At 52.6% G+C, this 24,061-nt stretch overlaps 1 protein-coding gene and 1 long non-coding RNA gene across 8 annotated transcripts in view; one reads left to right on the top strand and one right to left on the bottom strand.

Annotated features, from left to right (window-relative positions):
* CDIP1 (cell death inducing p53 target 1) overlaps nt 1-19,037 on the bottom strand; it is a 25,708-nt gene extending 6,671 nt beyond the window's left edge. Inside the window, exon 1 of one of the 7 annotated variants that reach the window (XM_081820140.1) lies at nt 18,901-19,037. In XM_081820140.1, coding sequence (XP_081676266.1) covers nt 18,901-19,027 — 127 coding nt within the window. In that variant the 5' untranslated portion in view covers nt 19,028-19,037. Of the gene's footprint in view, nt 1-18,450; nt 18,704-18,900 lie in introns of those variants that run through there. The other 6 variants (XM_081820139.1, XM_081820144.1, XM_081820143.1 and 3 more) reach the window with 6 other exon arrangements.
* On the top strand, nt 2,183-9,551 carry LOC145721594 (uncharacterized). The gene is made up of 2 exons (XR_014145377.1): nt 2,183-5,652; nt 5,773-9,551. It is a non-coding gene; the product is annotated as an uncharacterized LOC145721594 (long non-coding RNA).
* Nucleotides 19,038-24,061: the final 5,024 nt, after the last annotated feature.

Below are 24,061 nucleotides of genomic sequence, written 5' to 3'. Positions count from 1 at the left end.
GGGTTGGCCTGGTGGTGGGTATTGAGGAGGGCACGTTCTGCATGGAGCACTGGGTGTTGTGCACGAACAATGAATCATGGAACACTTCATCTAGAACTAATGATGTAATGTATGGGGATTAACATAAGAATAAAAAACAAAAAAAAAAAGAGTTCAACAAATGGAAAAAAAAAAAAAATGACAGTCGGTACTTACTTCTTTGACCACCATGAAGCAGAACATGTCACAAGTGCTTGTATATATTATGACCGTCTGAGTTGCTACTTATAATAATCCTTCAAAGACATGAAAGCCAAGAAAAAATGGGACTTACCCAGGTCACGTGGCGTGTCAGAGAAAGAGGTAGAGCTGAGTGTAGGACTCTGCATGACTCTCCCACCCACCCCTGCCTGCAGGTGAATTTCAATAGCGCATGATGAAGGGAAGCTACAGAGCCTCTCAAGGACATCACACAAAGTCCCCTTCCAGGCAAGACTGGCTGTGTGTGCTGGGCCTGGAGATCCTTGGCAGCCCACCAGGCACCCTCCTGATGGCAGAAAAAGAGGCTTGTCGTGCTTCCACGGAAAATTTTGTATCCTGCTGAGTGTCTTAGAATATGGGCCAGCACCTGTCACGGACTCCTACCCTACCAGCACGTGGGATGCCCCAGGTGGTACCACTGTCTATCTCAGCCCCGGCTCACCAGGAATCCCGCCAGGAAGAAAAGATGCACTGTGCTTGGTGAGTCACTGGAGCACTTTCCGGTGCTAGGAGAGAGGAACTAGCCTGGATCCTCCTGGCCCCTCCGTGTCCAGAGGGCACATACCACTTGCACCACCCTCTGAGGATGCAAGCATGGCCTGCGTTTTCATCAACATCACATCTAGTTCCAGTGTCCTAGAGCACAAGATTCTACTTCTGGAATTCTGCCATCATACTGATGTTACAAGCCTGGCACACACACCCAGCTGAGCCATCCTCTGTACCTAGAGCAGGCACTGATGTGTGCCACATGGACGCCAGCCACTGACTGGGCCACCACCTGCTTCCACAGCTTCCCTCGGCCAGCACACCTGTTGCTCCTCTGTCTCCCCTCCCCTCCACACCCATCCTCCAGCTGCCTTCTGGAGCTGTCAATTGTGGCAGAGACGGGGGGGCAGGACACTTCAGTATGAAGGGGAGAGGTTGGGGCGCCTTCGTGGCTCAGTCAGTTGGGCGTCTGCCTTCGGCTCAGGTCATGATTGCAGGGTCCTGATCAAGTCCCACATTGGGCTCCCTGCTCAGTGGGGAGCCTGCTTCTCCCTCTCCCCCTACTGTGCTCTCTCTCTCTCAAATAAACAAACAAAATCTTAAAAATAAAAAAATCACTCATCTAAAAGCAAAACAGTTTTCCAATAAAAATGCACACTGCTCAAATGACACTACAAATGCAAATGTGGAAGCTGAGACCGCACCCGGGCAGCTTTGCTGTTGTGCAGGCGCTGCCGCTCTGGTAACTAGAGGCTACGGAACGCGGTTCGCAGTTCCCCACAGAGGAGAGGGAGGCCTGCAGTCCTGGGAGCTTCAGTGAAGTCAGCGTGCAGCCCCGGAAAGCCAAAACAGGCCTCTCAGCCTCCTGTTCCCATCCCTTGGACGTGAAGTGGGAAGAAACTGAGAATCGCCTGAAAACCCTCCCAGGTCTATCGCCCTGAACAGGGCTGCCCTGGAGCCCAGAAGATTTTATGCATGAATAGGTGTTGCCACTTCTGGTTCTCAGAACTGGAGATCCAGCTGACTGCTCAGCAGCTGGCCAGCCAATGAGGTGCTGACCCCAGCAGCACATAGGTGTGAGGGTACAGAGGGGGGTACCCAGAACACCAGGGCGTGGGCTGCACTCCACACGGGAGCAGAGGTGCTCTCAGTGAGCCAGAGCACATTACACAAGAAGGAAAAGTGTTTTGTACTTTTTTTTCTTTAAAGATTTTATTTGAAAGAGAGGGAGGGAGAGCACAGGGAGAAGCAGACTCCCCGCTGAGCAGGGAGCCCCACTCAGGGCTCGATCCCAGGACCCTGAGATCATGACCCGAGCCAAAGGCAGATGCCCAACCGACAGCCACCCAGGCGCCCCAAGAAGGAAGATTCTTACATGAAGTTTTCCTGTCACAGTGGAACAGTGCAGGCACGCGGGTCAGCCACTCATCCCACGCAGGCTGCAAGGGTTGTGTATTCCGGGGACACGGATCTTCCACGCCTCTCAGGACTGCAGAAGTCCAAGAGATGGTACTGAGTATGCACCTAGAGAAGCAATAATCCTGACACCCCTGGGGTGCTTGCTACGGGTGTTCAACTGTCGTCCTCAGCTCTACAGGGCAGCCCTACTAACATCTTCACTTTAGAGAAGGTAACACAGCTCATGTCACACCCAGGGTCACACGGCCTCACAATCAGCGTTTTAGGTGTTTTCAATGATTTCTCTTTGAGCTTTAAATTCCTGTTTACCAGTTTTCAGCACAGTTTTGGGGATGCTGAGGAATTTCCCACTTAGTCCTGGATAAAAGTGATATGCCACTGCCCCAGTCCCAATGGCTCCTACTTTAGAAGCCACTGGCCCTTGGGAGACAGCTGCTTTCCAGAGGCTGGAAGTCTATTTGAAACTAATCAGTATCTGGAAATGTGTGAAGAGTGGAGGTTACTAGATGGCGCCCGGGCACAGGAGCCTCAGGGGTCAAATTGACAGAGGAGATCAATGTCCCTTGGACTGCATTTTCAGGACGAGGCGAGCCTGCCAGTAATGGTCCTGACCCTTGCTAGGGCAGGGAGGCAGCATGGGCCAGGTGGCTGATGAGTTAGAAGGCTCAAGACACTTGAGAAGGTGCTGTGGCCTCCAACAGCTACCCTGTGCCTGCAGCCTCTCCATGCTGTTACCACAGGCCTGTGTCCAGATTAGCAAGAAAACCCTTAGAATGGAAAGGGCCATAGCCTGCCATGGGGAACAGTAAGGCCCTGGAGATCTGGGGGCAGACTTAGGGGAGCCCCAAGGGACAGGGGGTGGTATGCCCAGGAGACAGGGTCCTGAGTGGTCTCTGGCAAAAGAGAAGCAAGGGCAGGCCTGCACATGCTCCTTAGCCTCCTGGGAGACAGAATGGGGCCACTTAAGGCCCAAACCGGCCCCTTATGCCCACAACCAACACAGCCTAGCACCCACTGTGGTCTGTCTTAGAATTATTCAAGTCACCCTAAAACAAGATGAAGCCTGTCTTCACATCTGTCTGTAGACCCACTGCCTGTGATCTCATCTCACTTTCCCAAGGACGGCAGATGCTGGGGCCTCTGGGGGCAGCACACAGGTGTGCCAGACATAGAGCCAGGCCCTTTTCCACAAAGCTGCCCACAGCTCCCCTCCTTAGTCTAGCAGAATTCTTTTTAAATATTTTTTTTTTAAGATATTATTTATTTACCAGAGAGAGAGAGACAGAGGCAGGCAGAGGGAGAAGCAGGCACCTTGCTGAGCAAGGAGCCCAATGTGGGACTCGATCCCAGGACCCTGGGATCATGACCTGAGCCGAAGGCAGACGCTTAACCGACTGAGCCCCCCCCGGCGTCCCAGTCCAGCAGAATTCTGAGTGCCACCTGCTGGACCAGCAGCCCCTAGAGCCGGGCCCTGCTCGGCACTCAGCGCAGGTCCACTGCAGAATGTAAACTTCTGCTCCACATCCCCATGTTGGAAGCCCCGTTCCACCCTCAGCCGTGTCACAGAGCAGCCCTTCTCCTCGGATGAGCTGGTGGTACCAGGAGAGAGTTTCCTCAGGTGTGAGGAAGGAAATGACGTCCTGAGGTGCCTACTATGGGTTTTAGGGTGTGGGGCCATGAAACAAGTGAAACTGCCTTATTGCACCCTGCCCCATCCCAGGCCCCGTCTGCATCCAACACAATACTCTAAGCAGCTACTGACGACGACAGCTCCGAGGACAGGAAGGCAAGAACCCACCCACTTCTCCCATTCACAGAGGGGCAAGGATTTGCCCCATGTCAGTCGTCAGTTAATGGGAAAACGGCACACGTGGAGAGTGTGGCGCTCTGGAGTCAGACAGCCCTGGGCTTGAAGCTGGTGGCCTTGGGTGAGTCACGGACCCTCCCTGAGCCTCAGTCTTCCTGGGACCTGGGACTAGAACCCCTGCCTCCTGGCCAGGCTGCGTGCAGAGCAGTGACAACAGCAGGTGCCCAGTACCTGGCAGGGGAGCAGAGCACTTTCGGGTCCAAACACAGGTCTACTGGGGGGATGACAAGGCTCTGGAATTAGTGGTGATGCCAGCACAGCTCTTCCAACATACTAAAGCCACTGAACTATGCACTTTGAAAGGGTGGATTGTATGGCACATGAATTATAATTACATCCCCCCAAGAGCAAAACCCACCCAGGTGTGGATAGTTCTGTGTGTGTGCACGGTTATAAAAGAGATGGGGAAGAAACACCCCAGACAAGAATCATCGTCTCTGGGGTTGAAGTTTGGCAGCCAACGGTCAAGAGAGGTGAGGATTTCTGTCATTACAGACTTAAACACGCATATTTTAAACAAAAAGGTATCTGTGTATTTGCAGAACTAAAATTTTTGAAAAGAATACAATTTTAGGACAGAGCTGAGATGGGCAGCTTTGATCCCTGGTGACAGAGAGGAAGCAGGGGGTCTCCACCTCCTGGTGCACCGAGTTCAGCGGCTCTCCTCTGCCCCCGCCCTCCCCACATCCCAGAGAGGACTTAAAAGCAAAGACTTCGGGGCCCTGGGAAAGGCCTCTGGCGTTCTGCTCGGCTCCCAACTATTCATCATTCATTGCAGAGAGCTGCTGTTGATCCAAAGCTGGGCCAACTGGCAGCAGCCTACGGCAGCCCAGGTGGGCTGCCCATGGGAGTTGGGAAGGCCTGGGCCCAGGCCAGCAGGAGGCACTCCTCCCCCGCTGCAGCCACAGCTGCAAACCCAATTCTGCAATCTGAACAGTCCCGCACATGGCCAAGGGATACCCACCCTGCCCCCACGGTCTCTGCCGCACCACACATGACCTGCCAGGGACACACACTGACACTCCCTTCTGGAGGCAGGTGAGACCGAGAGGGCAGGGAGGGACAGTCCGATGCTAAGCTCCATCTGTGCACGAGTGAGCACTCCTGGAGGGCCGAGGTGGGGTGCCGGGGGGATGAGGCAGAGGTGAAGGCAGAAGGCAGTGAGGGCAGTGCCTGGAAGGAGGACTTTCTGACACCAGTCTCCCCCAGGATCTGCTAGAGCAGCAGTTCCCCAATGTTTTGGGTCTCAGGACTCCTTTACAAACTCGATTATTGAGGACTCTAAAAAGGTTTTGTTTTTGTGGGTTATCAATACCTACCATATTAGAAATAAAAAATGAGGGCTTTTAAAAAGTATTAACTCATTAAAAACATCAATAAACTCATTACATGTCAGCATATATAGTTAAAATAACTACCTTCCAAAACAACTGTAATAATGAGATAGCTGGCATTGTGTTTCATTTCTGCAACCCTTTTTCATTTCACTTCCCTTACGGGAAGTCTGCTGGATTCTCCTATTTGCTCCTCCACCCAGTCTGTCGTGCTACGGTGTTTGGGTTGAAGTACGTGAAGAAAACCCAGCTTCCCAAAGAAAGCAGCTGGAAATGGGAGGGGCGTTTGAAGAGTCTCTTCAGGTACGTAACTGTGGACATTCTTCCATACCACACCCAAACCCGACCGGGGTAGTGTCTCAAAGGTTAGCTGCAATATGGAATCTGAATGCTTAATGAATTCTTCCTCCTGTTATGTTACAGTTCATCAGTCTACCTTGCATTTGGAATGGCTTTTACCCATGCATGGTTTCTAACAGCACGCATGGGTCATCTGGAAAACATCGGTTCACAATATGAGACCCGATTATGAAGATAGAACAGCGCTGATGTGTCTTATGTAATATTCCCCCCACTCAAATCACATGGCTAGCATCACCACCAATCTCATCGGAAAAGTCTTTAACTACTGGGAAGCTGTCAAGCTCGCAGTGGCAGATACAAGTTTCCCAAAATTCTAACTAACTTTCCCTTGAAAGTTCCCAATTTCATCACTGGCCACAAGTAGATTAACAAATTTATCATTGGTGACATTTACAAAAACAAAGGTCAGCGGTTTCCCCTTAAGTAGTGGGCTCACTGTTCATTTTCAAGAGAATGTCCACTAAGTCCCCAAGTGTGAATAACCACAGTTTGTGTGTCAGTTGTTCAAGTAAATCTGGAGCTTCACAAGAAAGCTAGTTCAGCTCACAATTCAAACAACTGTGCATATGCTTTCCCTGAGGCATTTGTCATACTCCACAGGTGTGTGATGTAGGTCTCATGTTTCATCACACAGAATAGCAGAGATGTGCACTTGAGGGTCAAGATGATTTAACACAGTAAATCATTTTTACTGCTTTTTCTTAAATGAGACCTGTGAGTGTGATGAGCATAATCACAAAGATGACGAGCCCAGGTTGGTGCCTCTGCCTTAAGTCAAACAGCAGTTCGGTCCTCGCTGCTTCTGCACCACAGGTGTGGCGGCCAACACGGTGTGAAGGGCACTGCCATAAAGAGTCCTGACCTTCAGCCCCGGCAGCCCCCAGGACACGGCCCCTGCTGTGCTAGAGGCAGCCCCGCAGACCACGAGGGGCTCCGCCGCCGCAGAGACCCAGAGCGGCCCGGGCCGGTGAGCCTCTGAGCTTGCTGGTGCTGCGCCCCGGCCCCGGCTGCGGTGTGCCCGGCCTGACAGGAAGCATCGGACCAGCTCGGACCCAGCTCACCACTTTGTAGCTGCGTGACCTCACTGAGCCTCAGACTCCCTCATCTGGAAGCAGAGGTAATCAGGCCTACCTCCAGGGGTGGGAGCAAGGTTTAAAATAACTAGTGTGTGCGAAATACCCAGAGCAGCGGCTCCGGACCCAGCACATGAGAACACGGGACAAATGGCACCTGCTGACAGCACCATTTATTGTGACCAACTTCCAACAGGAAGGAAAACAAAACAGGCACCAAGGCCTCTGCCATAGCAGCTTCTGCCCCCCCCCCCCCAGCTGTGAGGGTCCTGGTGTGTGCTCCTCACAGGATGCGGGGGGACTTGGAATCAAACCCCACCTGAGCGGCCCACCCAGCAGAGTTCATCCATGACACAGCCAAGTGGAGGCCACCTGCTCTGCGCGACTCCTGCAGAGATACCAGCAATCCTCCTCAGGGCCGACTCTCCTTTCGGGCAACTTCACAGTCAGTAATGGCCCTGGTAAGGGCGCTCCGCCCCAAGACTCTGGGTGTCTACCTGAGACCGTGGTGGCAGGTCGGTGGCCAGGCAACAGCAACTGCAGGACCACCTTTCCCAGGGGCCTCTCTCCAGAGGAACTCACCTTCCCAGCAGCCACAGCGCTAGATGTCAGAGGGCCTCAGGGGGCTCCTCAGTCCCCAGGACACAGGTTCCAGGCATCTGGCCAGAGACAGGACTTGTTGGGGAAACTGAAAAACAGTTTTCTACACTGCCAACAGCCTCCCACTGCTCAGGAAGGGTTGGAAGCCCAGAGTAAAAGCCAAACACCTTCTTGGGTCCTCTTGGCCACCCAGAGGAGGGGAGAAGCAGAACCCACCTGGCCCCTGCTGAGTCCCTTCACAGGAGGCCTGGCCCACAGGTGACTGCGTCACCCATTTCCCGCCCACCCACCCCTGGGGCCCGTGTGAGAACAGAGACACGGATGTGCAGAAGCCATGTAAGGACCAGGCAATATGAGGTGTCGCTGACTGGGGGACTTGGTTGCCAGAGATGGGCACTGACACCCTGGGCAACACCACGAACCGTCCTGTTCTCCAACTTCCCAGGGGCGGATTTAAGAACAGTCTGTGTGGTGGCCACTTCACAGAGGCCCTTGGAGGGAGGACGGCGCTTCTTCTGGGAATAACCACCTGTCCCTTCACGATGGTAGTTGTACAGCGTGGCAGGAAGTGAGAGCACGATCCCTGCCTTCCAGATGCTTAAAATCGAGTAGGGGGAGACAGGCATTAAATCATCACACCAGAAACGCCAAACATAATGAAAAGTGTGACCAGTGGCGTGCAGAAGTGGAGGAGACTTTGAAAGCACAGGAAAATTGGCCCTGGTCTGGGGATCAGGGAACGTCTCTCCAAGCAAGCCAGGAGGCAGGATTAACGAGACCAGCAGGCAAAGGAGAGGATGTGAAGAGCGGCTGGACGGTGAGTCACAGACTGAAGGGAGGAGGCTGCACCCGCGGTGGGGGGGGGGGGGGCAGGTCACAAGCCTGGAGCCCACGCTCAAGCTGCCCGACTGCTTCAGAGGCACCTGGCCACAGGGGTTGCTCCACCAGAGCACACAGACCATGGACCCCCATGGGGGACCTGAGCCAAGAGGAAGGATGAGAATCACGGGCCAGGAAGCCCACAGTACCCCACAGCAGCACCCCAGCCCTCCTCTTTCCCAGCCCACTCTCCTGAGTGGTGCCCCCATCCCCAACCACTCAGTCTTCAGGAACAAAGCCATCAACTTCCTTTCTTGACCAGCAATAAAGTCTGAGAGCACAGGGTTTACGGGCATCCTGCCCACCATGATAGATTGTATGACCCTGGACGAGTTACTGAATTCCTCTGAACCTCAGTTTCCCTACCTAGAGCACCACACTCCGTTTTTATTCAGGGCAACAGGGTCTTGACTAAGACACTACACTCCCAGCCCTTCCTGCAGTCACCTGTGACCACGTGACTAAGCTCCGGCCAATGAGTCACAAGCAGAGTGCTGTAACGACTGATAGGAAGGTGCCACCCTAGCCAGGCAGACCCTCCGTCCTCCTGCCCTCCTGTCTGCTGCCTGGAATACGTCTGTGACAGCGCCTGCAACCATGCTTGACCATGAGGTGACCTTGGGCATGGAAGCCATACTAAGGACAGCAGAAGGTGCCCAGGCCCCGGAAGACCATAGAGATACCATGCCAGCACTGAAGTGACCACTTCTCATATCTTCTATGTGAGAAAGAAACAAACTTGTTTTAGTTGGTAACTTCGGGTTTCCTACTAAATACAGCCAGACCTAATTCCAGCAATCAAAGGGGAAACGGAAATGCTAGTTTTCCACCAATTCTCAAACACACTATAGCCAGAAATTACTTGTGATTGGTAAATTTCCAGATTCTTAACAAAGAAGGAAGCAGGCATCATTAGAAATAGTGCTAGTCAGGCTGAAGGTATGTCAACAAGTGGTCCATAACTGAAAACCTCCCATTATGGACTTCCCACTGACTTGGCTTTCTTGAGCCGACACTGCGGCCTCCACACGGGTGGCCTCCGCCACCCGGGTTCGCTGAGCAGGCCCTCGGGCTGCCAAGTTCTAGCCCTGGAGGGCCTGGGAAATCCTGCCTGCGGCCCATTTTCCATTGTTCTTACTGATGGAGGCAGGACGGGAGAGGTAATCCCTCCCTAAGACAGCATCACCGGGGGCTATGAACCGTTTGTTTTTACACATGAACACAGGCTTATCTGATGCTGTGGGTATTCTAAATACTTCAAAACAAGCTAAAGTTAAGACACAGAAAGGACCAGAAAGCAGATCTGGTTTTCCCATCTGCCTCTCATCCCACCCCGCCCAAACGCACCTCCCTGATCAGTATCACGGCTCCAAGAAGCTACTACACCAGCCCAAGCCCATGGCCCCAAGAGGAGGCTTGAGCCCTGGTCACGGCGTCAGCTGACAGGACAGAATCCTCACCTGCGGGTGCCCAGGTGCTCGGTCCCACGCTAGCCATCTGGCTCCGCAGCTTTCCAGAGCCATAATGAGGCCTGAGTGGGGTTGTGTGTGAAGAGCACACAGCGCAGAGCCAGCCACACAGTGTTCAATAAACAAATTCTTGCTTGTATCACTGGTATTTAGGAGTCGCAAGCGGAGCATGAGAAAGAAGTACACAATTTAAAAAGAGAAAAAATACACTGGTTGCTCTTAGAAGCAAAATCAAAAGGCAGACAGGACTCAAGGAATGGTTCTAAACTAAAAAGCAGTAAGATTTCTAGGAACTGTGATGATGACAACAATCATAACAATTTACGTCATGCTAAATTCTTGTCAAAGTCCTGGCCAACCACTCTGACTCCCCGAGTGTCAAGAGCAACGGACCACAGCAAAGCGGGTTAGCGCAGCAACTCTGGAGGACAATTCTGCTATCTGTACATTCTATTTGGCTCATTAATTCCATTTCAAGACATCTGTCCTAGAGCTAAGTGAGCATGTGAGCAAAGATTTACAGGCAAATGTCTGTATGTACCAATGTCTTCTGTTCCACCAAAGGGACTGGTTACCCCCTGGTTACCTACATAATGTAACTGTATTCACCCCCAAAACGATATAGACCCCTTTTTGTAGGCAGAACGATGGTCTTGATATTGCACTGTAAAACCAGTATGTGTAGGGATTCTACTTTAAAAGTACATATTTACATATGTATTACACACCAAATGTTAATTGTTTTCTCTGGGTGTTAAGATTTTGGATCATTTGTTTATATACAAATACATATACAGAAACCGTTATATGTAGTTTCTAGTTTTTCTAGGATGGGCAGCTCCTTTGGTTCTTTCCCAAAAAAGGCTCATTGTAATTGTGTTAAATTTATGTGTGTTCCTCCTCAGTCCAGAAAGGCGCCTCTGACTATACCCTCCGGGAAAAGCAATAGTCCAAGAAGCAAACGCGGGGACTATTTACCAGTTTTCTCTCCTAAAGTGGTGTTACGGTCTTTATATTGGTTTCATGTGAGTCTAGTAGCATGCGTCCGTTCTCTATCCCACGTCACCTCACTGTACTCCAGTAAAATTGAAGATCTAGATCTGTAAAGCTGGAACATAAAGACGACCCAAGGTAGTTCTGGCCTCGGAGACCCTGTGTGGACAGCCGGCACGAGGTCACTTGGCAGAGGAGGGCAGGTAAGAAAAGCCCAGCAGACACACATGAAGCGGAGACAGACCGGGCGACAGAGCTGCACTTGGGCGGGGGGCCGCCAGCCGCAGCAGCTGCTGGGAGTTCGGCCCAGGCCTCCAAGCTGTGGTCCAGCACCTCTTCCGCCTTCAGAGGTGCCTCCCAGGCAGGAGGGCCTCCGGAGCTGGACATAGGAGGAGGAAGCAGTACAGACAGGAGGAGGAGCAGCAGCAAAGGGAAGAAAACAGCTACAGCTGCAGCCACTAGTGAAGAAACAAGTCATCTGCACCTGTCAGGCGGGCAGGGCTTGGGAACTAAAAGGCCCACTAATTTTAGAAGCAGGATGAGTCTCAAAAACCATCTCTTAGGCAATCAAAATGAAGCCCTGAAAAGAAAAAATCCTAACCTCTGCCTCCACTAAGCTGACAAAGCAGTCTTTGGCTTGACTCCATTTTAATCAGTTATCTGAGATCAAGACATACCATTCTGACCCAGCTAAAAGCACGAGGCCCTACGTGCAACCAAGCCACTTGGCCACTATGGTCATGGCCACCCAGCTGGAAGAATCTTACTTCAGACACAAACCCTGTAGCATCGTTGCTGGCCCCGGAGGGGAGCTCAGCCGGCAGCCGGGCCTGGCCCAGGTCTCCCCGCCCAACAGTGAGGACGTTTCTGTACATCGCTTACATCCTTCATGCTACAGAGCGTTCTCTCAGTTAAACTGAGAACAGCTGGATGGAGAACAGGAGCTGCAGCAACCTCACCAGTACCAGTGTGACAGGCTTCCAGAGGTCACCCGGATGGCATAAGTCAAAAGAAAAAAGCCAAAAACCAGCAGACATGTCGCAGATTAGTCCACTGTTCCTGGAGCCCACTGCAGTGGTTGGATGTCGCCGTAGAGGTAAGAAGCTGTGTTGCAGGACCAGTGGAATAAAACCTGAGACAAGAGGACATTCCGGGGCTACGCTCTCCAGTGCAAGCGTCCCGGGGGCCGGGGGCACTTGGACAAGCTGTTGCTGCTGAGCACGTGGGGCCGGCATCCATGACCACAACATGACATCCACAGTGGAGAAAGGGAAAAGTGCGAACAAAGTGCTCTGGGACGTGTGAGTGAGGAACAAATCGGGTCAGTGGTTCACATTACATGACACAGAAGAGTATATGGAAGTTCAAATTCCTATCACTCTAACGCACATCTGACCCAGAGAGCTTACTCATGCCAGTTGGGACAGAAGAACTATTTTGGATCTTCTCCTTGGGAAAACGAGAGCTCATGGAATATCTGGGGTTGCCTTATTTATGGTCACGTGCGATTTCTCTATGATTCAAACACCTAGAGACCACCTTCCAGGCAGAAATGTCATTAGAGATCACGAAGTCCAAAGTCTCAGCTGACATTCATGACTCTTCAGACATTTCCTGAAGCCCCCCCAGAGGCAGGGTGCTGTGCCGGAGACGGCGGTGGGCAAGACAAGCAGCGCCCACCCCCAGCTGCTCTCTGACAGGATCCGGGCCCAGCAGCTCAGAAAGGAGCCCTGATTCATGCCCCACGCGCATTAGATGCACCGGTCTCAGCCCTGTCTCTTTCCTCACACGTTCTCCAAACTATCCTCAAGCAGGATCTCACACTCCCAACAAAGGGCTTTTGCACACTGGAATTCCACCAAGGGAGTTTGCATGGATTTCACTGTGGCCAGAACAAAAAAGAGAAACAACTGAAATGAGCCCGACCAGGCCCCCTGCTTTTCCCTTGGGGACGGCAGGGCTTGGGAGGGGACCGGAACTCGGGGCACGCACGCCGTCTGCGCAAGGGCCCAGCTCCTGCACACCTCTGAGCTCACAGGCAACTCAAGGACTCTACAGGGCAGCTGGACCATGAGGTGTCTGCTCTACCAGCTGACTTTAGACCCTAGCCACTGAATGTTCACTTGGCAATTCACCTCTATTCACCTGTGCTGCAGGGAGCTCCAGAGCACATGTATACTCCGCTCCCCACCCCTCAGGGCTTCACCAGCCCTTCCAAAGCCAGGACAGCTGAAATGCAGGCATGGGACGCAATTTCACTCAACACATAAATAACTGGCACACGCTCTGAATCAGCCCAGGCCCTGAAGGTGGGGAAAAACCTGTCTTCATGGAGCTTACATTTGCAGGGGGCTGGGGGTTATAACACAGAAACAGGTCAAGTATACAGTTTGTCAGACAGTGACACATGCCATAGAGGAATGATGAGCAGGGAAGGGAGTGAGCACTGCACGGATGCAATTTTCAACAGGGCGGGCTTCTCAGAGTGGGGAGCATTCGGGCCAAGACGGGACAGGTCACGTGCACAGCTGTGGAAAGAAGGTCCAGGCAGAAAGAGTTAAGTGCAGAGGCCTGGAACATGCCTGCACAACCCTGGGGGCTGGAGGCTGGGTGGCGTGGGTGCCAGGAGAGTGGGAGGAGCTGAGGGAAGAGGGGCTGGCCCTTGACGGAAGGGAGGCCAGGTCCTCAAGCCGCTAAAGGACGTCCACTTTACTCCCCGAGTAAGAGGGAGGGCTCAGGAAATCAGGCTGTCCAGTTGTCCCTCGGCTCTCCACTTCCTGCCCTATGCCTGGTGTACTAATGTGGGCCCCCGAAGTCCTGATATCAAGAGGTGGCTGCTAGAGGTGGGGGACCGTCAGTTCTCAGCCCCCACCTCCAGCAGGCATGGTTTCTTCGTGGCCAGTTGGACTGGAGCCACAGAGAACTGGGTCATGGCGTGGACCATACGCTCTCCAGATAAAGCAGGTAAATGCACACAGAAATGCATGTAACCTGAGCCTGACTACACAGGGACAGAGATGAGGCCCGAGCCTCAGGCAGTACAGAATGGCCCAGAGTCCAAGAGCTGACAAGGGGTCACGGGGGGCCCTCTCGCCTGGAGCAGGACAGAATTCTTCCAGGCCAAGAAAAGCCAGTTTTATTCAGCAGAGCCATCACTATCCAAGTTTGTTTTTTCTTTCTTTCAAGTAACTACCTGTTTAAAAAGGCTTCAGGTTCTTGGGGCGCCTGGGTGGCTCAGTCGTTGAGCGTCTGCCTTCGGCTCAGGTCATGATCTCAGGGTCCTGGGATCAAGCCCCGCATCGGGCTCCCTGCTCGGCGGGAGGCCTGCTTCTCCCTCTCCCACTCCCCCTGCTTGTGTTCCCTCTCTCGCTGTGTCTCTGTCAAATAAATAAAATATTTTTAAAAATAAAAATAAAAATAAAAAGCCTTCAGGTTCTTGACTCCTTAATTCAGCCAACATTTCATGGGCCCCTCTATGGAGGTCACTCATTTTGTGGCCCCGGCCCTCAGGGAGCTGCAATCCACCTAGGAAGCCAGCTCACCACCTAAGAAGAATTTACAAAAGATACTCAGCAAAACCCAAATGAGAACTCATGACAGCAGGTGCTCCCGGTGAGAGAAGGTGCGTCTGTGAGCCCCGGCACTGGGGAGGCTTCAGGCACCGGGTGGGCCCTGCAGGAAGGAGGGCAGGGATTCCTGGTCTGGGACAAAGGAGTCACTGTGAGCAGAGGGGAAAGAGAACACTGTGGTCAAGGGCCCAGCCTCCCCAGGCCAGAGTGGTCACTCCCAGAGGGCAGGGATGGGGTTTGGGGCCAGTGTCTCCACAACCCCAAGCAGCACATCAAACCTTGGCTGTCACTGGGTGGATAAGTAATGCAGCCTGGCTGGTACTCTGGGGAGGGGCTCTTCCCTGTCCCATAGGCCCTGTGCTGTTCACAGTACCCCAGCCACGAAGATGGATGTTCCAGACTTTTCTCTGGCCCTTAAACCTTGACCTGTCAGCAAGTCCTGCCAATGCCATGGTTCAAAAAGGTCTCAGATCCACTCTCTCATCTACTGCTCAAGGTTTAAAGGCTAAAGTCTAGACTTGGCCCCACGTTCATATCTCTCTACTACAATCTACTGCAGCCACCCAGACTGTAATCTGCTCTTCTCCAAAGAAACCAAACCTCACCCCTACCAAAGGACCTTCCACAGACCCTTCCCCAACCTCCACACACCTTCCCCCTGCCCTCCAACCCCTGCCTTTCCAGCAAACCCGAGCCTTCCCCATGACTCCCTCCACACTTCACTCACCTCCCACCCAGAGAACGCTGGGGGGGTGGGGGGGCTCTCCCACTCGTGGCCCTGCAGGCCCTACTCAGCCCCTGGCATAGGTGCATTGAAAAAACGAGTCCGTGAGGGTTGGGGTTAGCCTAACTAGGCTTCCCATGCTGTTTCCTGCCCAAATGCCCACCACCCATAGCCACTGGGGCAGAACACAGCCTTAGCAGAGATGGAGTCCCTGGCTTCCGGGGATGAAAGTGCCTGGTTTATGGCCAAAAATCCAGATAGAAGACCCCCTTTTAGAGTCACAGTCAACTCCATGGAGCAATTTCCACGATGGGGTGGGGACAGCCCACATTCCCCTCAGCCTCACTCCCTTCAGCCCTGCTGGGCCCGTATCTGGCAATCTTCGGTAAACCACTCACTAACTGTTTCCTCGGCCGCGAGACTGATGCCAGTGCGGCCCCCCCGCTGCTGCAAGGACCCTCGTGGACCGAGCACAGGTGCGGGCGCTGCCAGGTGGGCCTGGAGCACTTCCGAAGAGCAGCCCCTGCAAACACAACCGCCTTCCTGCTGCTTCCCCAGCTTGTAAGACTGTTGCTCTTAATGCTGCTTAGAACCGCGACACGTTTCACTTCCTCCCATAGTAATAAGGCTTAGAATTCTCAAACCCCAACCCAGGACACCCCTCCAGCCTTCTCTACCTACTTCTGCCTTCCTCTGTTTCTCCTTCAGGGGAAAACACAAACACTGGAATAGATCTGGATTCAGACTGAATCAACACGTAAGGAACACATTACATTTCCAGCACATCCAGTTTTTACTGGACCTTCATGACAACTCCTTGTGGTTAGAACCGATGGTGCAGAGTCACCCAGGGGCCAGATCACAAAGGAGCTCACAGCACCCACAGACCAGGAGCACCAAAAAGATGATGAGAAACGTTTTCTGGAAAACTGATCCGACATTACCAAACACATCACAACCGCTTTTATAGAAACACTCAGAATGGCACTGGACTTCCTTACCCTGCATTGCGTGGTTTTGTGCTGGTTTTACTTCGTCTAACATTAGGGGACCCTAATCTTTCCGCACAAGCGGATACAGGTCTTCATCTCACCTGGGTGTTGCTTTTCACCTATCATAGATGTAGCAAGTGAGGTTCTGGGAGGGCTAACGCCTTGTCACACAGCTTGGAAGCGACAGAAGTGCCTCCAACATGCTCTGCCGAGTCTAGACAGTACTGGTCCCAGGACCTCACCTTTATTACCAGAACCTGATAACTCACAGAGCAGGAGAGGGGCTTGGTCTGCAGGCTCAACAGCGACCAGACCTGCATCTCCCTGGGTGAGCTGCCCTCTCTGGGGGGAGAGGCTTTGCCACAGGCCCAGATCAAGGGCCCCCTCTCCTCTGCAGCACTAAATTTCAATGCAGCCTCTACCACCTCCTGGGGAGACATGCCTGGGAGAGTCCTGACTGCAGAGATGAGGAGCTGGAAGCCCTCTGTGGGGTTCTAGAAACTGGCACATTCCCATTCTGCACACTCCATTTCCAAGTCCCTTTGTGAAGGCCTAATAACCCTCGTGCCAGCCCTGCAAGCCTGGGTCTCCTCCGCACTAAGGGCCTACATTATCTGCAGAGCTCCCCCTGCATGCTGCCTTCTCACCAGCATGATGGCTTTCCTTCACATAAGGACAGAGACATCAGTATAAGGTGCCATGACTCTACCACATTTCCCTGTGTCCTCCATTAATAAACAGATGTGCATGCCCTTTGAAGAGTGTTGCTGAAGCTGGAGATGAATTTCTACAGACCTGTCTCCTCTCCCTCTCAGACAACTAAACAGGATTAAGGGTTGGTGTTCATGCCTACAGAATACAGTATCTCAGCCCAAGGGACTCAAAGCTTGTCAACGGGGCTATGCAGCCCTGCTCCCCTGGAGCCTGAGAAAACACACGGAACTAGCAGGTTCAAACCAGGCAAACTTAAACTGTAAAGAGTAGCAACAGAGTATGCAGGCTGACAACTTATATTACTGAATGTCACCGAGACCTGCTGGGGCTATCTGACTACTGGGATGCATTTCATTAGCATTCCCTCAAAACGTTTTTGTTCCCTGATGTATTATTGCACATCACACATTCCATGTTTCTGCACTTTGTAACTTCAGAGCCATGGCCTACTGTTTTCAAATCTCTGTAAGAACACATGTAAAGTTCCTTCCTGATTCTAGAGGCCCATCCTATGGAAAAACCTTCAAACTCCTCTAGCTCCTCAGGGGTGGGAGACAGAGATAACCCTTCAATACCCAGGGCTTCTACTGGTTAAAAAACAAGCAAAAATTCTAAGAGTCTACTTAATTATATGCACGTTTAATTATTTGGGAGGGAAACAGACTGATGTCTACAGTTACTTTGACATACCTAAACAAACAAGAGTTAGATTTGAGACAAAATACGACAAGACAGGTGGTGGTCTATTGGCGTTCAGTGTAAAGTTTCTTCAACTTTTATGTATGTTTAAAATTCTCCATTAATTAAATGTGGGGCTGCAGACAAGGCAGAGCTGGCACGCCTCTCCCCACCCAACTCTTAAGTCAGCCCCGAGGTAAGAAAGTGCCAAGGAGAGAGGTCACACTTGCCTAGGCACTGCCTGCCCAGCAGCAGGTCCCACTCTACATACAAAACTGGTATAAGTGCTATGCTCCAGGACCTCCAACCTCTTCACTTTAGGATAAAGGCTCTCAACCCCAAATGTGACTGAGAATTATCTGGGGAGCTTATTAAATACAGTCCTGGCCACATCCCATAACTGCTGAATCAGAACCTGCGGGGGCGGGGGGGGCGGGGGGGGCGGGGGGGGCGGGGGGGGCGGGGGGCGCAGCTGCCCAGGAATCAGCCCTTTTAACAAAGGCCTTGGTGATTCTGAGGCAGAGGATCAGAGACCCACACTGGAGACACTCCGAGCCGCTAGCTCCTTACCTGACACCTGTTGAGAAGCCTCCTGGGAACATTTAGAGAAAAACAGAAACGCACACACCTACGAAAAGGTGCCCAAAGCTGGGCTCGAAGACGCGGTGGGTGCAACTACACCAAGGTCCTCGACCTCACGAAGCTGGGCCCGAAGCCAGGCCTGGTCACTGCCTCCCCATCAGCCCCGCCGCGTGCGGGCCGAGTGCGGGCGCAGAGATTTACAGACGTCGCCGAGCGGGGACGGGCGGGGAGGGAGAGGCGCGCGGGCCCCTCGGGCCTGCCAAGGTCACCGAGGAGCTCAGCAGGGACTCCTCTTTCCCCAGGACCCTCCTCCCGACCCGCTTTCCTCGAGGAAACAGCCGCCGCGGAAAGCGGGAGATGTTATTTCCCCACCCTTCCTTACAGGGGATGCGGGACCCCGAGGAGCGGGCCGGCAGCCCCCAAGGGACCGACCCCGGCGCCCCGCCCGGGCCTGGCCAAACTAACCGCAGCCCCGCGGGTGACCGGCCAACCCAGCGACGGCGCGACGTCAAAACCCCGCTCTGGATCGCATCAGTGCCCGGGGAGGAGTCGACGGGCTCGCTGCGCCGCCCCCGGGGACCCTTTACCTCGGGAGGCCCGGCGCCGGAGGCCGAACCAACGCCGAGACAGGCCGGGGTCCAGGCGCTGGGAGGGCGAGACCCTCGGCCCCGCGGGGCTTTGCGCGCACACCGCCCCCCGCCCGCTCAAAGGTCTCTGGGAGATGTAGTCCGTCCGTGCGCCTCAGGCGCGCTCCGCGGGTCGGGGAAACCACAGTGCCCGACATGCACCGCGCAGGCGGGGGCTGGGGGCTCAGCGGTCCGAGGTCACCCTCCTCCCCACCGAGCGCCGCGAGCGCCAAGCCCTGCTCCCGGGGGGCTCCGCCGGAAACTGTCTCCAGCGGCCCACGCGACTCACCGTCCCCGCGGCACCCGCGGCGGCCGCAGCTGCAGGAACGCACACCTCCGCAGCTCGCGGTCGCGCGTCTGTCAGAAGGAGGCGGGTAGGCTTTGGAGCAGGGCGTCAGGGCGAGGGGCGGAGTCATGAGGTCAACGCCGGGGCGGAGCTTCTGGCGACAGGCGACGGTCCCTGGTGACGTCACGGGGAGCGGAGGCGCTTCGGTGATGGCAGGACACGTGGGAGGGCCCGGGAGGGTTTTGTCCTGCGAAAGAGTGGCATGAGGTTAGGGGAAAGACCCAGTTAGCGCTCCCTCCCGCCCTCGCAGCACCAGGGCATCCGTCCGAGCAAGGCGCATCTTCCTTCATTTATTCAACCAATGCTCACTGACGTTAGGTGCTGTGCGTTCTGTGGACGTGCACAGAATGGGAAAGGCTTTAGTTTTGCTAGGTATGGAGGATCCAAGCTGAGGTCAAATAAGACAACTTTGTGCCTTCCTATTTTAGCTCTCATACTGTAAACAAGTGTCTCATATATGTTTAGTGCCAGTTTTTTGCATTTTTGTGGGTTTTGTTGGTGGTTTTGCTGTTTAAAATAGTCTGCAAGTGTAGCCCCAAGCTGCAGAGTATCCTGTGTAGTAGAGGTCACGCAGGAAGAGGACAGGCCAGCCTTACTATGCTAGAGGCTCGGGGGAGATTCGCTGACCCTCCAGAATCCACCAAATAGCAGAGGGCTTAAGAGCCCGTGAAAGCCTAAAATTGAGTGTGATTGAACTGGTGTCAAGTCTTGGACCACACCACTGAATGGCCTTGTTCAAGATACTTAATATTCTAACCAGAAAATGGGGATAAATGTGAGGCCAGCCTCCTAGGGCTGCTGTAAGGATGGAATGGCTTACTGCGGTTGGGTCTCTTCACGCATGCCCACACCGGACACAATTATTATTTGCTCTCCTTAGGGTGCCTGGATCTCGGTTCCCCTGCTTACAAAAAGGGAACTGCCATCTCTCACTTGCTGTTAGAGGAATCAAGGAATAAAAAAGAGATGGTTGAATTGTATTTGCACTTAAAACTAAGGGCAGGGGTGCCCAGCTGGCTCAGTTGGTGGAGCGTGCAGCTCTTGATCTCAGGGTTGTAAATTTGAGCCACGCGTTGGGCATAGGGTTTACTTAAAAAAGAAAAACAAAAAAAAAACCTAAAGGCAGATATTCCTCAAAAGATTAAACAGAGTCACTTAGCAATTCTAGTCCTAGGAATATGGCCAAGAAAATGAAAACATATGGCCACACACAAACCTGTACACAAATGTCCATAGCATTTGTTCATATTCATAGCACGAATGCTCGCATTCACTACGGCCAAAAAAGTGAAACAACCCATCAACAAATAAATAGATAAACCGTGGCTGATCCAGGCTACAACGTGGATGAACCTTAAAAATAGCATGCTTTAGTGAAAGAAGCCAATCACATGAGACCACATATTGTATGATTCCGTTTGTATGAAATGTTCAGAACCCACAGATCCACAGAGATGGGCAGATCAGTGGTTGCCTGGGGCTGGGGGAGTTCAGGGGAAATGGGTGCAGATTTTCTTTTTGGGGTGATGAAAACACTCTAAGATTGTCATGATGGCTGCACGCCACGGTGAATATACTAAAAGCCATTGAATGGGTGAATGTGTATTATACCTTAAAGCAGTTACCAAAACAAACAACCAAACAACCAGGGAGAGCCTATACCCAAAGCAACTCAGGAAGAATCAGACGCGTCGTAAGACACAGCCACGCCTGTGTAGAGATGGGGTGATGTTCCCCGTGCTATTTGCTGTAGAATGCTCATGGGGCGCATCTGAGACCAGAAGCCCACGGCTGTCCCAGGAGGTGTCGGGAGTTGTCACTTGTGGTCTTGCAGTGTAACTGCTGATCTCACCTTTCCCCGGGAGCTTTTGCTTTCTGCTGACTCCTGCTGTTCTCACAGACGCACACACAAGGCTGCTTCCACGTCATCTGCCTCCTCCTCCAGCCTCCGAGCCTCACACCTGTACTCACACCTGTGCTGCAAAGCCAGCCGCACTTTATTTTTAGTCAGGATTATACCCTAACTGGGTCAGCTGGAGCGCCCCGGGCCCAGGACAGCTTCCGTGGTCCTTCTGCTGGCCCCTGCCTCCAGAACATCCTGCTGCCACCGGAAGAACACCTGTCTGCTTTCGTGGGGGCTGGACCCCAGTTTCCCAGGTTTTACAGAAAACAGCCCAAAGGTGGGAAAAGTGGGAGCTCCTCCATCCTGTCTACAACCAGTGCCATCTGCTGTTCAAACGGTGGTGCAGGGGACCTGGTCGCTCCCCTGTGTGCCTTTCCTTCCCGGACTTGGAGTCTGCGATGCGGAGTGTCGTTCATCCCTCTTAGCTCTCTCAGGCTGGAGTTTAAAGCAGACCTCCCTTCTACAGTGAGAACCATGAGAAAAGTGCCCACGTCTAACGTGTTGAGCTTGATGGAGTTTCAGGAACCTCACTCTTGGCGCAGCAGGCGCCAGGTCAAGACACGGAGTGTGACCATCCCGCAGCAACCTCCTCTGTGCCCCCTTCCACTCACTGTCCCCCCACGAGGAGGTCACTAGCGCAACTCCTAAGATTCATTTGCCTGCATGTGCATCTTCGTTACAAGCTGGAGCCACTTGGAGCTTGCAGTGTGCGCTTGCTGTAATGCAGCGAAAACTCCAGGTGACAAAGGGCGTTTGCAGCGCAGTCCTCCCCAAAGGAGAAAGCCCAGGTATCGCCAGGGACACCTCTCTCCTCTCCTGCCGCAAACCTCTGCCTCCTCCCTCACCCCCTCCTCCGTCAAGCTGACCCACCATTGGCTTGAAAGCCTCAAACAAAATGATGTGGTCATTTTGAGAGGCTCAGGCAACATCCCGGAGCACTTCCTTTGCACCAGGGACTGTGTTAAGCACTGCATGCACACCTGTCTTCCTCCTCACGAGGAGCCTGTGCACACTTGCCTAAACCTGAGCAGAGAGTATAACGTGCTCAGAGGTGCGGAGCCAGTGGCTGGCAGACCCCAAATCTCGTGACTCTAGACTGGTGGTCTTCTCGCTACCTAAGCTGCTCTCCAGAGATGGTGTGAGCCAGGAAACCATCATGTGCAGGCCTGTTCTCCCTAAAAATCTGTCTTTACACCCAGCACAGGACAGGAAGGGAGCCTGCAACCCCAGTGGACCCCACATTGTTAGGTCATTGATTTGTTTGAACGGTTGGGGCTTCTCAGACCTTTGATACAGAAAAGGGCCCTTATCAGAAGTGCACAGCATGATGCATTTTCACAAACTGAACACACCAGTATGGCCACCTCCCAGCAGTCGGCCTCATGCTCCCTCCCAAGCATGAGATCACCCCATGCTCACCATGCTCCTAACTTCTGACAGCAAAGACAGTTCTCTCCATTTTTGTACTTTCTATAGAAAAGGATTCATACAGTGTGAGCTCTTCTGTATAGGGCTTCTTTTGCTCAATTTTATATCAGTGGAAGTCATCCGTACGGGTGCACATGGCTGCCCGTGTTCATCCTCATTGCCATGTGACAGTCCGTTATGTGACTATAGTGTGGTCCTTCTGTTGTGCCGTTCACGGGCATCTGGGGAATTCACAGACGGGAGTTCTTCGCTATTACGGTTGTCGCAGATACTGCAGTGAATGGGATGAGAACGTTAACTTCTGGTGGCCCGCTGACGGGTAGAGTGGCTGGGTCAGAGGGTCTGCCTGCTTTCCCCAAGTGCTTCTTCCAATTTACGCTCCACCAGAGGATGGGAGTTCTGCTCATCATATCCTCACCAACACTTGGCATGGCCAGACCCTCTGATTTAAACGCTCAATGATTCTAAGTGGAAACCCGCATGATTTCAGCGTTAACGTCTATTTAGTAACATTCCTGTTATTCACACAGGTCATGAGAGTGGAGTACTCCATTGGAGCCGTCATCCATTTAGTGAACATTTACTGAGCCCTTCCGGCATGCTGGGCTCTGTGTGCTGGTGCTAGAGAGACAGAAAAAAGCAGAAAGCTCTCTGTCCTGAAGGAGCTCCAGGGACATCCTCTCTTCAGGTATCAACTCAGATGTCACATCTGCAGACGGGCCTCCCAGAGCACCTGCCCGCATCACCCATTGCCTGTTTCATCTTCTTCACGACACGTACATCACCGAAGGTACCTTGTTTACCTGTTTGTTGACGTGTTTGCTGCTCTCACGAGGGCAAGAATCTTGTCTGCTCAGTGTTCTCTATCCTCTAGCATAGTTTCTGGCACATAGTCTGCATTCAGTACATATTTATTGGGTGAGTGAACGATGGAATAAGTGATAGGCAGGGTGAGACCTGAGATCTTAGGTTCAAGTCCTGGCTTTGCCACTCATCTGCTGTCTGAGACCTTCAGTCAATTATTTCAGTTTTCTTTTCTTTTTTTTTTTTTTAAGATTTTATTTATTTATTTGAGATAGAGAGTGAGAGAAAGCACCAGCTGGGGGGCAGAGGGAGAGGGAGAAGCAGGCTCCCCGCTGAGCAGGGAGCCTGACATGGGCTCGATCCCAGGACCCTGGATCATGACCTGAGCTGAAGGCAGACACTTAACCCACTGAGCCACCCAGGTGCCCCAATTATTTAAGTTTTCTGATTCTCATTTCCTCATCTATAAAACAAGAGTGCTTGAACTGGCAAAGGAAAGAACAAATGAGCTTGAAGCTAGGTTGAGAGAAATTACATAATCTGAAAAAGAGAGAAAATAGAACGAAGAAAAATCAAACAGAGCCTCAGAGAAATGTGGGACAACTTTGAGTGCACCAACATATGTGTAACGGGCGTTTCAGGACGAAAGAGGAGAGAGAGAAAGGAGCAGAAAAAGTATTTAAAGAAATAATGCCCCCAAACTCCCAAATATAATCAAAGAAAAAAAAACCCACATTAATCTATACATCCAAGCATCTCAACAAACTCTAAAGAGGAGTTTGCAAGGAGCTCCATACCCAGATACATCATAGTTAAAAGACAAGACAAAACATTTTTGAAAAGATCAAAAGAGGAGCGCCTGGGTGGCTCAGTTGTTTAAGCAACTACCTTTGGCTCAAGTCATGATCCCAGAGTCTTGGGATTGACATAGGGCTCCCCACTTGGCAGGGAGTCTGCTTCTCCCTCTGC

The sequence above is a fragment of the Leptonychotes weddellii genome, chromosome 5, assembly GCF_054177405.1.
Source record: "Leptonychotes weddellii isolate Sample4059 chromosome 5, ASM5417740v2, whole genome shotgun sequence".
Classification (NCBI taxonomy): Eukaryota; Metazoa; Chordata; class Mammalia; order Carnivora; family Phocidae; genus Leptonychotes; species Leptonychotes weddellii.
Note: the sequence above shows the minus strand (reverse complement) of the source record. Positions and strands in the feature narration are given on the sequence as shown.